The sequence below is a fragment of the Lutjanus erythropterus genome, chromosome 18, assembly GCF_056507025.1.
Source record: "Lutjanus erythropterus isolate fLutEry1 chromosome 18, fLutEry1.hap2, whole genome shotgun sequence".
Lineage (NCBI taxonomy): Eukaryota > Metazoa > Chordata > Actinopteri > Lutjaniformes > Lutjanidae > Lutjanus > Lutjanus erythropterus.
In genome coordinates this window covers 32,856,612-32,871,059 of record NC_139334.1, presented here as the reverse complement: position 1 = coordinate 32,871,059, position 14,448 = coordinate 32,856,612, and the positions used below count along the sequence as shown (strand labels likewise).

The 14,448-nt window shown below is 40.7% G+C and overlaps 1 protein-coding gene and 1 non-coding gene across 2 annotated transcripts in view; one reads left to right on the top strand and one right to left on the bottom strand.

Moving 5' to 3' along the window:
• The window catches only part of ccdc88c (coiled-coil and HOOK domain protein 88C), a 58,788-nt gene that overhangs the window by 42,644 nt on the left and 1,696 nt on the right, over positions 1–14,448 (bottom strand). Inside the window, exons 2-3 of the mRNA XM_084742201.1 lie at positions 11,104–11,216; positions 6,271–6,379 (exon numbers count right to left, since the gene is read on the bottom strand). Coding sequence (XP_084598327.1) covers positions 6,271–6,379; positions 11,104–11,216 — 222 coding nt within the window. The remainder of the gene's footprint in view (positions 1–6,270; positions 6,380–11,103; positions 11,217–14,448) is intronic.
• trnap-ugg (transfer RNA proline (anticodon UGG)) lies at positions 8,426–8,497 on the top strand. The gene has a single exon. It is a non-coding gene; the product is annotated as a tRNA-Pro (tRNA).

Genomic DNA, 14,448 nt, shown 5'->3' with positions numbered 1-14,448 from the left:
CAACAATGTAGGGCTAAATTTAAACAAATTCACAGAAAATCTGTGGAAGAAAATGCAAATTCATGATCTTGATACCTCAAGATAAACAGTTGGTGGCAGATTAAAAGAGCACCAGCTAAACTTCAAATGGTTGAAAACGACATGAAAATAGCGATGGAAATATGACAATTCTGTTCATCCAGCTGTTTCTGTCCAGGTGAAAGGCAAGCATTCTTACAATTACGCAGAATGATTGCAGTCAGCTCAAATGATCGCAATTAGGCAACTGTGACAAGACATTAATTCTCATGCACTTTAAACTACTGTGTATCAGATTGTGCTGAGTGCTGAACTAAAGAACTGAGTATACAACAGTATGAACTAGAGCTGGAAAAAAAAAATATTCTCTAGTTCCAGCTTCTCCAGGATTTGTTGCCTCCCTCTGTTTTATATCATATTTACACATATTTACTAAAACCAACCAATGAAAGTAGTTAATTGCCATCTTAGTATGCAGACATATCTTCTGATTTCCCCTTTAATGTTACCATGTTAAAAAGACAGTATGTATCCGTAGGCTGCATGTATCAGTTATTTTTATTATCTATTAATCCAGTGGTTCGCAAACTTTTTCACGTTGAGGACCCCAATGTCGACACAAATGAGACCATGGACCCTCATGTCTGATAAGATTTTTGCTTTTTTGCTGAAAGCGTACGGTGTTTTCTTTGTATTTTTAATGCAGCTGTGGCACTCTGGGCAATAATTCTAGTTTTGTTTCATATCTGTTGCAGTTTGGGTCTTATCCAAGTTTATACACGTTTACAGGGTCCCTTGCTGTGATGATGCATCACTGCTAAATGAAGACAGAGGAAACACTATTGTATGAAATGCATGACCATAACGTTAACACACTCTCATTGTGTTACTTGTGGTTGGAACTGCAATGAAAATAAATGATTCACCTTTTTGCTTGGAAAGCCCTAGAAACCCCTCAAGAACCCTGAGGGATCCCTGAACTGAAACTGAAATTTGAGAACCACCACTTTAATTTTCAGGTTTTTCTTAGTAACAGTCTAACCATTAGCCTGTCAAGTGTCAAAAAAAATGGCAAACGTCAAAATTGTCTTAACAATCAACCACCGACCAGTTAGGCAGAAAACCCAGGAAGAGTGTGAAAAGAGTAAATAGTTCAGAGCTTGTGATATCAGGTTACTGCCTGTGTACTGTGTCTTAATACAGAGGGAACAGAGAGGGAACAGAAGGGAGGTGATGAATACCCCCTCCCCTCACTCACACACACACAAACGGTTAGTGCTTTGTCACTGGGGAGACAGAGAGGATTCACTGGACCAGCCTGTATGTCTGCTGAGACCTCGCCTAATTAGGAGAAAGCCAACACCCAGCCCCATATGAACAGCTGGATATCTGTGTGTACGTGTGTGTGTGTGTTTTGTTCTTACAGCTGATCCTAAACTAAGCCCTACACTAAGGCTCATAACTCATTGACTTAAGGTTACACTATGAGGTGTGTGCATGCACGTGGATGTGGTTGAGTGTGTGTCAAGGCCACGATGTTTGACTGTGGTTAGAGATTAACCATCATGGACAGATTAACCCCATACTGCCCAGAATGACCCACTTCATAGAGTGCACAGTGCACACGCACACACACAAACACACACACACAGTCTGCAGCAGATGTGGCCTTTGTGTCTGACCTGCATGAGAGCGACACATGATTAATGTTACACTGAATATTCCATGTTATCCGAGGCACTTTTTGTTTTGTAGCACCATGAACCAAACAATGACCATCTTTGTTTCGGTAGGACTGAAGGATTATATCTAAATGTGATTCATCTGACCAATTTAAAGGAGAAATCTGTGATATATTTACTGCAATACATCTTAAAATGACCACGATGTGTCATCAGAGATCGAGGAAATGTGTTAAGTTGAAATACTCACTTCACTCGACATGACTGCTACAGCTGCTGTGTCCCCCTTGAAAATTTCCACTCCGGACCAAATAACTGTTTTATTTGTCCATTTCAGAGTTCAAATTAATTCTGACTTTTCAACGAATGAGTAAGTGTCTGTTTATGAGTTATTAGAAATAATTCTTAATTTTGTAGAAGGCAAAGATGTTTACAACTGTTAAATCAAGCAAAATGTAAATGAGGATAGGCAGGCAGGCAACAACTCGCTTCAACCATAGATTGTATATTAAACAGCAGTACTAATTTTTGCATGCACAATGGCTACACACTGCTCCTTTAAACTGTGACTTAGATCAAATGTAGCTCAGATTTAGTGATATTAAATTAGTGGCATTCTTGACATTACTCAGTGTTTTTGAACAGTGTAGCAGTAAAGTTACTATTACCATGAGTGGACAGCTTGTCTGCTTACAGTAGTAACTGCTGGTCACATGACAACATGAAATCAGCTTAATGACATCTGACTGACAAACCTGAATTGATACAGTTGTGTTATGTAGCTGTGGTTAAGCGAGTGGATGGATGGTGATTCACAGTAAACCCACTGTTCAGACACCTGCTAACCACCTGCAAGAAAATGACGCGATGAGCTAGATATTAACCCTAATTGTCTAAAAATGGCATACACAACAGTGATTCATTCTTTGGAAACCATCCGTGCCACAGTGTAAACAGTACAGACACCAGCATACACACAACGGGCATGACAACAGGCCAGAGTTTCAGTTTGCAGTTTGTAAAACATTGATTGAATGAACAGACCTCAGCTCAGGAAGGAAGGAGCTGGGCAGAGCTACACAACTTATCCTGCCATGACAGGTGCAGCAAAACTAACAGAGCAGTCAGAGAGACGTAAGTCAACCAATCACAGTCTGTATATGTTCTCACAGTGCAGGTCACACATCTATCCAGACAAAAGTGAAAACACCTGTATGGGTGGATCACAGATATACATGGAAAATAAAACATGACATGGGATATTTTCACAGCAACACCCAAGCCAACTTGATTAATCCAGGTAAACTGATTAAATTAAATTAATGTTGGTTCTGTGGCCTCTGTCTTAACCTAGTCCAGATGTTAGGGGCAGTTCCAAGTAGGAACTACCTTCTTTCTGCATTAAAATCTCCCAAACGACTTTATAATCTATCCTGACCCTTTCTTTCAACTAGGAAGAAAGTAGTTCCTACATGAAACTGCTCACAACAAGGTCTGGATTACCTTGAGTAACTGGGTCATGATTTTGGAAAGAGGTTGTTTGAGCACCACAAACCAAGTGCTACTTAGTCCCATTATATTGGAGAGAAGGTAAACATCTCTACAGCCAATATCGCAAAAAGTCTGCAACTCACACCAAAAAAGTTTAGGTGGATAAACAGTACTACAGATTTTGGGGTGAACTGTCCCTTTAACTTAGTGAAACATGCGTAACAGGCCAATAGACACAACAGGGAAAGACTATCACTATCTTCCTAGAGATTAAAACACCAACAACTACAGGCAAGAAAAAGCCTACATTCCCATCACTGTGTGGGGTTAGAGCTTAGAGGAAGTGTTCGTGTCTGTGAGTCTGTGTGTCAGCAGGACATGACTGCAGCTCAGCCAAATCAACTGCATCTGAGCTCCTTATCTCTGATTTATACAAAAGACATGTTGTGTTCATGCACACACTTGCACAGAGGATTTATGTCTCTGACCAATGGCTGTGATTAGGCCGCATTACATCAGGGCCTGACCTGCCATCCAGACATCAGTTAACATGCACAAACTAAAGACAGTACACACACACACACAAGCACTTCTCATAGTTTTATCGACGTGTCTTTTCTTCTTTCTTGGAGCAAAAGTCACTCCTCTCTCTGCCTCTAAGTCTGCCAGGGTCTTGAGGCAGTTGTCACTCACTATGTGTGTTATGTGATTGGATATAATACTATAACGTGGACAAACACAGCTGCACTGAGATCTAATTTCTCACCTATCTGATGTGTATGACAGTACAACACAACTCAGTGTATATCCCACAAGTTATCTAGTAGCCAACAGTAACCTGTTGAAGCTACTGCCAGCCATTTCGTTCTTTCTTTTACAGCCAATTGTTCAAAGTGATATTTCACCTAAATTCATTTTTTAAGGTAGATGTACCTTTAGTAATGATAATTATTAAATGTATAATGATAATCATCCTGTTCTACTGCAAAGGGCCTTTGCGTTCACTATTTTCCTGGCTTGGCATCTTATTTTGAAATGAAAATATGCTTCACCCTCTTAATTTGAAGGATGTGAACACAAGATACAAATTTAGGTCTCTCTAAAAACCATTGATACAATATGGAAACCCTTTCTGGCTTATAGAAAATCCGAAAGGTTCTTGCCTCCAACCTGGAAATCAAACGTACTGCCACCAGCAGCATCCAGCCCCCTGAGAACAGTTACCTTTATCCACGAGGGGGATAAGCTAACCACAAGCAGCTCCACACCACTGAAGCGAGGCTGGAACACTGAAGTCCAACCTGTGGACGTGGGGTGTGGACGTTTCATGGCAACATCTACCACCAGATTGCTGGCCTGCTGATCTGAGGCCAGAGCCAGCGCAGGGCCATGAAAGCCATGTTGGAGGCAGCAGAGAGAAGCAGCCAGTGGCTTTGGATGAAAATGCAAGGCCCCTGCAACGGCCAGGATGACACAGAGGGGGGTGTTTCAGGGACACCAGAACTCACTGTTGAGCCCTCCCGAGGCGTCATGCACACATCCAAGAAATATCCAGGTAGGAGGGTGGCCACTTGAGAACCCCTCTGTGTCAGCTTTCCATTGTTGCGTCTAAGATGTTATGCAGCTGCTGCAGCCCCAACAGACAGAAGCTCCTCTTGGCCAAGTTTCAACTGCCCTCTGAGTGTTTTCCTACTGTTCGATGAGTCGAATAGTCTAGATTAAAATTTGCATTTAATCAACAAATTTGTTGCCAGGAACATCTTGCGTTTGCCATCAGCAAGAAGAATCACTCGTAAGTGCTTGCACAAAGTATACTGACACCTTATCCTGAGTTTTTGAAATTTGATCTAGGTTAACTGGCCCCCTTTTTCAAGGAGGTATGTGAAGAAGCATGTCACATAGTAAGTGGTCTGTAAAACTGTTCATTCACTTCATGGGGGAAAAACAATTTAATTTATACTATATTATACTACATTCTGTAAAATGATACACTGAGCATGAAAGGAATGGAGAAGTGGTTTATACTGCAGGGAGTTTCTAAGGATAGCCTGCTTGTTCCCCCACTGTGAAAACATGCCACTTTTAGAATCCATTGTACTGTAACCTCTGTGAATCCAAGCCGAACACAACCTTAACAGTTGAAGCTGCAATTAGTGAATCCTGTAGCAGAAGAGCATGTAACAAGTCTTTAGAGACACTGAAAGTTGCTTATCTTGTCATGTCTTCCTGTGCAAACAGATTAGGGCTAAAGTTTTAGTTATGTTTTCCTTTATGAGAAACCTCTTGGAAACTGTTAGTGTTTTACAGAAAACCCAACTGCAAACTCACCTATGTGAATTTACTCAAACATCAAAGAAAACAAGAGAAGTGAAAAGCCTAGTCATGTGGCATTAGATATTCATGTTATACAATAGTAAATAACAAATCGCCCCACACTGAAAATTTGCATAAAATGTATTACCAATGATCTGATCATACTGTGTTAGGTCCTGCTAGTATTGATCACTTCAGATTATTGGTCGTTAGGCCAGTAAACTAGCTAAAGTTCAAGTTTGAGCAATACTGATGTATAATGTCATCAATATACCCATAAGTGAAACACAAGCACATGCTGATGCGGTTTAGGAATGTATATGAATGTGTTGCTGTGTGAGTTTGCCATCAGGGTCTGTAGATGTTTGTAACATACAAACTGAAATTGACATGTCAGAAGACACACACAACAATAATGATGGATCAGAGACAAACTAAACACATACTAAAACACATTTGCAGCCCACAGCGAGCGTAAATCAGCTGATGTTACAATAACAGCTGCATCCCTAAATAGAAAGACAGAGATGCAAACTAAGGAACAGTTCAGTAATATTGGTAAAAATATTATAAGTATGATCTCCAAATGCCACAATGTGGAGCAACTGATCTACGGGTAATGATCTCATCCTGCTCGGTTAAGACTGTTTTTGCATGGGTGAAAAAGAAAGACTTCAGTGGGGACAATGTGGACTGCTTGGACACTGTAGTACAGTTTGACCCCTAAATGTTGGGTCTGCGAGTGTGTGTGTGTTTGTGTGTTTACCTGGTAGTATGTCCTGATGTGCCTGGTGAGAACAGTCAGGTTGTGAAGGCGAAGCGAGACGTCATTGTTCACATTCTTGTTCAACCTCTGATGGGTCGGGCTGGGGTCACTATGGAGACACGGAGACACACACACACACACACACACACGCACACACACATACACACACAAATCAACATTATTCGTGGCTATTTAGGACAAAGATCATTACACACACATACAAACACACATCCCAAGTGCAGGGTAACTATTGTGCTGGAGACGGATTTATGCCCACATTAACACACGTCAGCCTGTGCCAGACTGATTTGCATGTGAACAGGGGGTGTGTAACTCTGTCTGGCTATGACATCATGACGTCAGTTCGATATCGGAGCTCAATTCACCTCTAACGGAAACTATTCTAAACATAAAGAGGCTAGGAACAAGACTGTTTTTTGCTTGGCAAGCTGTTTTTCTCACTGAAATGAAGCCAAGACGACTGAATTCTTTAACCAAGAGTTCATTTAAATGCTTTCACTTCAATTGACATTTTAAACTCTTTCACGTTTCAGGTTTCAACCTTTCTCAGCTCAGCTCAGTCATCTCAACTGTTTTTTAATTATTTCTAATGCCTCAACTGCAAATTATTAGCAATGAACACGCCTTTTATATTTTTACTCCCAGTCATCAAGTAATTCAACACAATCCTATAATGGTGTTCACATTCAAGGGATAGTTCAATTCATTTGAATGCATCAATTCATTCAAGGGATATGTGTTTTAGCAACTTAAAAAAAAGTCCTACCCAAAAAAGAAAACAAAAACAATTGCCAGATATCATTCTCTCCAAAGACACCAGACTCTGATTCACTAATGTTACACAATAACACAAAAAAAACTAACAGATTGAGGCAGCAGTAGACTCTTTACTGTAGATCCTTAGCTTGGAGCCACATTTAAGTGTGTGTGCATACCATCTAAACAGTGTGACGGTGTGCATTTTAATTTGTTTGCCGTTGTTTTTATATGTCTGAAAACTGGCCACCATGCACTTAAATTGTTTGGACGATTCTGCAGCGCTGTTTTCCTTCAGTTAAAAGAGTTAGTTCACTCTTCTGTTTGTGGTTTCTGCAGACATTACTACCTTTACTTTTACCTTTGCACTTGAAAAAAAAGTAGAAAGTAAAGTAAAAACAGTAAAAGTAAATCTACAGTAAAAATAAAGTTACTTTACTGAGTATTTTTACTTTAGCAATTTATAGTTGTTCATTTAATAGACCTGTCTTATCTTCTCTTTTGTATATTACCATTGGTCTTAAAAAAGCAAAAGTAATGTAATAGAAAAAAACGCAGAACATAATATTTCTTATCTGATTACTCGATCGATAGATGATGCTTTAATTTCACTGGTCGGCCCACTTGAGATCAAATTGAGCTGTATGTGGCCCCTGAACCAAAATGAGTTTGACACCCCTGCTGCAAATCTTACAAACTGGTCCTTTAAATCGCAATTTTTTGCAAATTTCTGCCCCAGCTCAGAATCTATGTTTTGAAAGGTCAGAGAAAATAATAAGCTTACAGACTGACAGATTTAACAGCTGACTGGTTCTCTGACTGACTGGTTTACCAACTGCCTCTGAGTGGCTTTCCTTTAATATTCCTCACAGCTCTTCCATCCTGGTCTCCTCCTCCTCTGTAACCCACTTTCCCATAAACCCCTACCAAGTCCTAATCACCCCCCCAGTTAGCCCAGCCTACATTCAGTGTGTGGAGAACAATAGAGTGATTACCATTGTTTCTGAAGACAATAACTGACATATGAACATGTGGTGTGATTGGGGACAGAGGACCGTCTGGATGTAAAAAGGTTCAGATTCCACACAAGTAGGTATGTTTCATTGTTATTAGTGTGGACAGCATTAGTGCCCTGCGATCCAAATGTTGTCTGTCGACTCCAGAAAGGCTTAAAGGATTTTTTGGCAACAAATGAAAAGACCAAACCCAACAATAATTTGTAGAATATTTAACAAGTATTGTGTATATATGCTGATACATCCACTTTCCACAACTTAAAATAGTCCTTAAGAAGTGCATTATTTACTCTTTTGGAGTTACATCTGCTAAAACCTGTAAGGCTTGGCTGTTCTATTAACTTGATAAAAAAACTACATGTGGCTCGTTGGTCTAGGGGTATGATTCTCGCTTTGGGTGCGAGAGGTCCCGGGTTCAAATCCCGGACGAGCCCAGGGTTTTGGTCAAGTTCCCCGCTGGGATCAATAAAGCATTACTGATTCTGGTTAAACATGACTCAGTGCTGGGTTGTACTCAATCAGGACTAGTTTGAAGGGCGTGCAGTCCAACCATGTTGGAAAACAGAAGTGTTTATAGTTGTTCAAAAGGAAGGTGGAATGAGACGTCACTGAGAATAGGGGGACAAACTATCACTTAAATATGGGGACAGGCTCTCCTGAAAGACATTCATGGTGTTCCATATGCCATCCATTGCATGAAAAGTGACATAAAAATAGTTGTGTTAAGAACAAAAAAGAGAAGTTTAATGTGGTCAACAGCCATAATAGTGGCTCTGACAGACTGTATGTAGGAGTCATGGCTGTGGCTGTGTTACAGGGCGACAACACGTTAACTCTACCTAATTAGTATGCAAATGATTGGTTCTACACACAGTAGATTTGTACTTCTGTTTCTAGTGAAAATTGTAGGATATTTAAAAATGGCGGAAAAGAGAAAGAGATCACGGTTTAAATAAAAATAATTTGGCTTTACATGGGAATCGAACTTCAGTCTCCTGCGTGAAAGTCATGTGACTGAGCCATGCATCTATCCCACAGCTCTCCTATCACCAACATGATCGTTTACCAAACCTTGTAAGTATTTTTTGGTGTATAAACCAAACCAAGATGCAAGATGCCTGGGCTGGAATGAACGTGGACCCTCTCGACCTCTTTACCATGATTACAGAGCATTTGGACCTGAATAAACAGTTAACACTGATTTGTGTTCACATTTTTTTATTTTAGCAATGGAACATTTACTTATTTATTTATTTATGCATCTATCCATCCACCCATCCATCAGGCGCAGCTTTATGGGTGGGCCTAACAGGCCTGGGCCCACCCACTCTCTCTCGTCGTAGCTCACATCGAGTCAAGTCGTTGTAGCTCAACCGTCATTCTGATCACTTCGTTTCTCTCTCTCCTTACAATCAATTTAAAGAGTAATCCAGCCAGATCAAATGAAAATGCATTAAAAGGAATAAAATGACAGTTTTCTTAATGGATTGATGTACTGATCTACTTGAGATAAGGAGATATCCTGTGCCATTTGAAATAAATATAAACTGCAGATTGAAACTGTTCGAAAGATTTTAAGTGTCATAATCAAGTGAAGTGCTCGTCGCCATCCACAGTATGATACCAGTGATTTTTGTTAAAGTGAGATTACCAGTTGGAAACAGTATTAACTTTTGTAATTAAAAGGCCCAACCGAAGTTACCGTGGCCTACCCAAAATTAAAATCCTGGTGCCTTGCCTGCCATCCATCCATCCATCCATCTTCATTAATCAATTCACTCACCAAGTTCGCTCTTGTACAGCCATGCAGAGTATCTACAGTCTGACAGCCATGCTGGATCAAAGCCAGACTGACAGTGGTGACCCGTCTGCAGCTTTTTACTGCGTGCTTCGGTTGGAGGGCTGAACAGGTGTGTTTGGGTCTAGTTGTGGCGACGTTAACAGGGGCAGGAGATTGGCAAGCGCTGTGGTCGAGGCTGGAAGAGATGCTCTCATTTTGGCTAACACTGGCCGCAGAGCTACATGTGCTTCCCGCCTCGCCACATACGGTTCGTTTAAAAAACACAGATATTTTTGCGAACAGTTGGGGAACCTCCGGTCGTCCATTTACAATTTTTGTTTGTTGTTGTTTTTTACTGTAATGGTGGGAAACTCTCTCTCCTCCACTCTCTGAGTGTGGGTGGGTGTGTCTGTACCGGCTCATGGGTGTGTGCTGTGAGAGAGGTGCGAGGGGGGGGAGACCCACCTGTCACAGAGGAGAGGAAAAATGCACTGTAATGAATGTAATGAAACGATAGAAACGCATCCAACTCTGAAATCGCACAAATTAGAGTTAGCTTTTTTTATTTGATAAAAAGAACACCTGTTATAGGCCCTTTTAAAATATAAATTAAATAATGAAATTTGAAAAAATCTACAACTTGAATTTCTGTGTGGGGGTCCTGTTGGCAGGGCAGGGGCATCTGTTGGGAGGGTGGGGTGCCCTGCCAAATACACTATAAGGGAAACACTGCTAATTGTTGCAGGTCTAGGAAACCATACTCTGCTGTCTGACACATGCATCCTGTGCTCATGTTTGATGTCAGTTAGCGTTGCACCACCTTCATATTTGGGACTGATTCTCTCTCTGCAGTATCAGCTTTTTGATCCCATTTCTGGACAGTCAGTCAGTAAATATGCATACACTGAATGTGTTGAGAGTTGTTGCACCACAGTTCTACCTGCATTCACCTGTGCAAATTCTGAGTCACTGCACAAACTGACAGGAGATGAGGTCTAAAGTAACTGCTAATGATCTAACTCGGGCTCCCTCTTATGCTCTGCTGTAGTTCTTGATGCAGACTTCACCGGCACATCTGGCTGTGACGTTTACAACCTGAAACCAGCGAGTCAGGATGTGGTTGCGCAAACACACTAACAGACACACACCGGAAACACTGGATGAACTCATTTGCCGCTCATATACCCGGTCCAGACACACGCAAACACACACCAAAAGAACGGTTTTCACTCTCCCTCTCTGCTGTAGGGTGTTACTTACATGTGTGTCATGATCTTGTGCAGGAAGACGCCGTCCACCAGCTCCATGAACATGTTGACCCGCTCCTCTGAGCCCACGTCATCACATGAACCTAAAGGACCCAACGTCCGCACCTAGAGACAGACAGAGAGGTCAACTACTGTACATGACACCTACAAATATCCACTGAACACTTTTGACAATGCTGCTCAACTTCCTGCTGAGTTTTCAATCAAGATTTCTGAATCAACAGGGTATCTTTTTAGGCTTCCGCTAACAGAATTTTCTTGTTGAGCTGAGCTTCAGCAAAATGACAGTGACACAAAGAGGAAATTGGGTAATAAAAGACAATAAATTTGGGGGATACCCACTTGATATGATTAACTCAGACAGTTAAAGCTGATTGCATTTTTGCACAAAACAACATGAAACATGGACATTCCAAAATCACTCGGAGGAACACTATTAGTAAAAATTGTGAAGCCCTGTGGGAAAAACGTTTTTCTGATCAGGCTGACTAAGAACACATGGATGCATCCCATCCAATTTCAGTGGAGTTCCAACCACCCCTTTCTTGTCAGAGGTACAGATTCTCCAGGATCAGAACCAACCAAGCAAACAACTCATGTATCCCCAATGGAAATAGCTCAATTTAAAGATGCAGTTGACATGAGAAACCTGGGGAAATACAAGAACTAGTGGCTGTGCAGTATACTTATGATTTGGCTTTATAATAATTGTTGATATACAGTTACTGACATGCACTTAAAACACCTGCCTGGACTGTGATGACACTTACAATAGTTGTTAAAGATTATCTTGTTTATCTTATGTGCTTTCAGTGTATCTAAGAGTTCTGTGCTGTATCACAAATTAAAGTTTTCTACAAACAAGGACTACGGATTTTGTCCCTAGGTTTTGAGGAAACTAGACTTCTGCTGCTCCTCTTGGCTCTTTTTTCCACTTTAGAAGGAGACTTTGGCTGATCGCAGGTCGGAAAGATCATTGATTGTTAAGTCTCACTCCCAAAAAGTCAGTATTTGATGGCCTGGGAATGAGACTTTACATTCAACCATCTTTGAGGGCCCAATCCAAAGTACCAGTAATTTGAAAAACAGAGAATGAGACTTAAGAATCAACTGTCTTTCTCCATAATCGCTTTCTCCCCCTTTCAGTTGAAATTGTTTCTGGAAGGGACCTCTTTGTGGCCAGTATGGGCAGCAGGAACAATAACCCTTTCAATGTGCATATGACCATGTCAGGCTTGAAAAATATCAACCATTCCCTAAAGAGCTACACTGGCATTAAAATGCCAAATATAACAGCACAAATATATACTGTACAGTGCTATTTTTCAATCTTTAGTCGTTCAGGGGGCTTTGCTGAGAGTACCGCTCTCTTCTTGCGAAACGCCCTGCTCACACACACTCACTCACACAGTAACACAGCTGGAAGCTGCCCAGTACAACCACAGTCTGATCTGCTGGCCACTGAGCAACTCCACTGGAGCAGTTGAGGATTAAGGGCCTTGCTAAAGGCAAGTACCACTCTTTCATATTCTCCACGCAAACATGTCCTGAAATCTGGTCCAGAGATCAGAGAGAGAGGTTCTGGTCACAAAACCCTTCTGTCTAACCTTTGGAGTTTCAAATAAAGAAAAAGCAGAATGAGAAAGTATGAAGGTGAAAGCCTTTCTACTGTGCGGCTGCATTCATTGTGTTTGTCTGCGAGCAACAAAGAAGGGAAAAGTTGTTGGTAGACTGATCAGGTCAACAGGATGTGAGGTCACAGGGAAACAGGAAGAACCACAGCGTTAATAAGCTGTTGGCTGCTCTGCTGCTTGTGATAATCTGGGCTGGAACCCATATTGGGCAGCAGGAAGATTAAAATGGATCAGAAGCAAACTTTGAAGACACTGGTAAAGAATCAATGAATTCAGTTGAAGATTTATATTTTCTATATTTTGCTTTCTTTTAATGTTGTATAACTTACTAGCCATTACCAAAATGACAATTAGCTCCTGTGGCCTGGACAAACGATACTGCTATCAACATTTATGTATTGTTACATAAACAGCTGACAGGTAAAAACTAAAAAGTGTGGGCTCACTGTGCTAAATTCCATGAAAATAAATACAGTAACTCCAAAAATTTAACTTCCAGTGTCCAGTTTTTTCACATCTTCATATGCCATGTCTATTTTGTGCACAAAATTATGGCAAGTAGCATCAATAAGAGTATCAACAGGACCATCAATAAGCAGTGTCATAGTGTTATCAATAAAATCTGAAAGAAACCCGGTCCTAGTTGTCATGCATGTTTAACAACACAGAAAAGCACCATAAAACAAATATATTATCATTATAGTTAAATCTGCCTGTAAATGAAAGTAAGCATAAAATAGGCTGCACAAAATTTACATTTCTGATGTTTTATGGGATAAGGGATGCTCTATTACTCTGGACTTGTTTTGAAATAGTTTTAACCAATTATTTGCTCAGTCTGTGCTTAAAGCTTTGACAGATTAGTGGAATCAGCTGCAGTGCTGCTTATTATGATGAAGAAAGTTGCTGCTTTTTAACACATTCACCTCTTGGACATCAGCAAGACAACTAAAATCACAAGTCAGTGAGAATATTTGGGTCTGCAGGGGAAAATTCTTGTGTACAAGACTACTGTCTACCATAGAAGGAAAATAGTTCCTACATGAAACTGCTCACATCGTGGTCTTGCCTAACCAGGACAGAATTTCTGAAAGGAGACACTGCTGTCAACTTCAAATGTATTGTCACTTTGAACACCACAAGCTGAGTGTAGGATTTTACATTGTGGCCACAAGAAGTTAATCTTTGGCCACCAAATATTCCATGTAGATGGCCCCTCGTGGCCACCAAGTTTTATCCCCACAGTTTTTAGTTCAACATCCTACAAAAACAGTGAGCAGTACTCATCGCTGGCTAACCACCGATATATTGGGACTATTGAAATCTAGGTTTCCTAAACCTACTCAAACTGCTAGCATGATCCTTTTACAGAATAACCAGAAACACAAAAGGTAACACCACTTTCCTCAATTAGCCGAGAGGTCAAGCTCATTTTTCATTAGAAACACTACATCACAATTCATAGTGTGTCACGGTTTAAGAAGGCTATGTTAAATTGCCTTTTCTGTATTGTCTTTACAGAAGTTTACATTTGGACCACCAAAAATGTATTCTGGACATGTAATTTGGCTTGTGGCATAAAAATATTAGTGTCTCCTGGGGCACTGCACAATTTTGCAGTGCACAATTTTGCAAAAAAGTCACATTGCAGTTATTTTGACTGAAATTGCTATTGTGATACGCAGTCCGTTTAGTGGAAATGA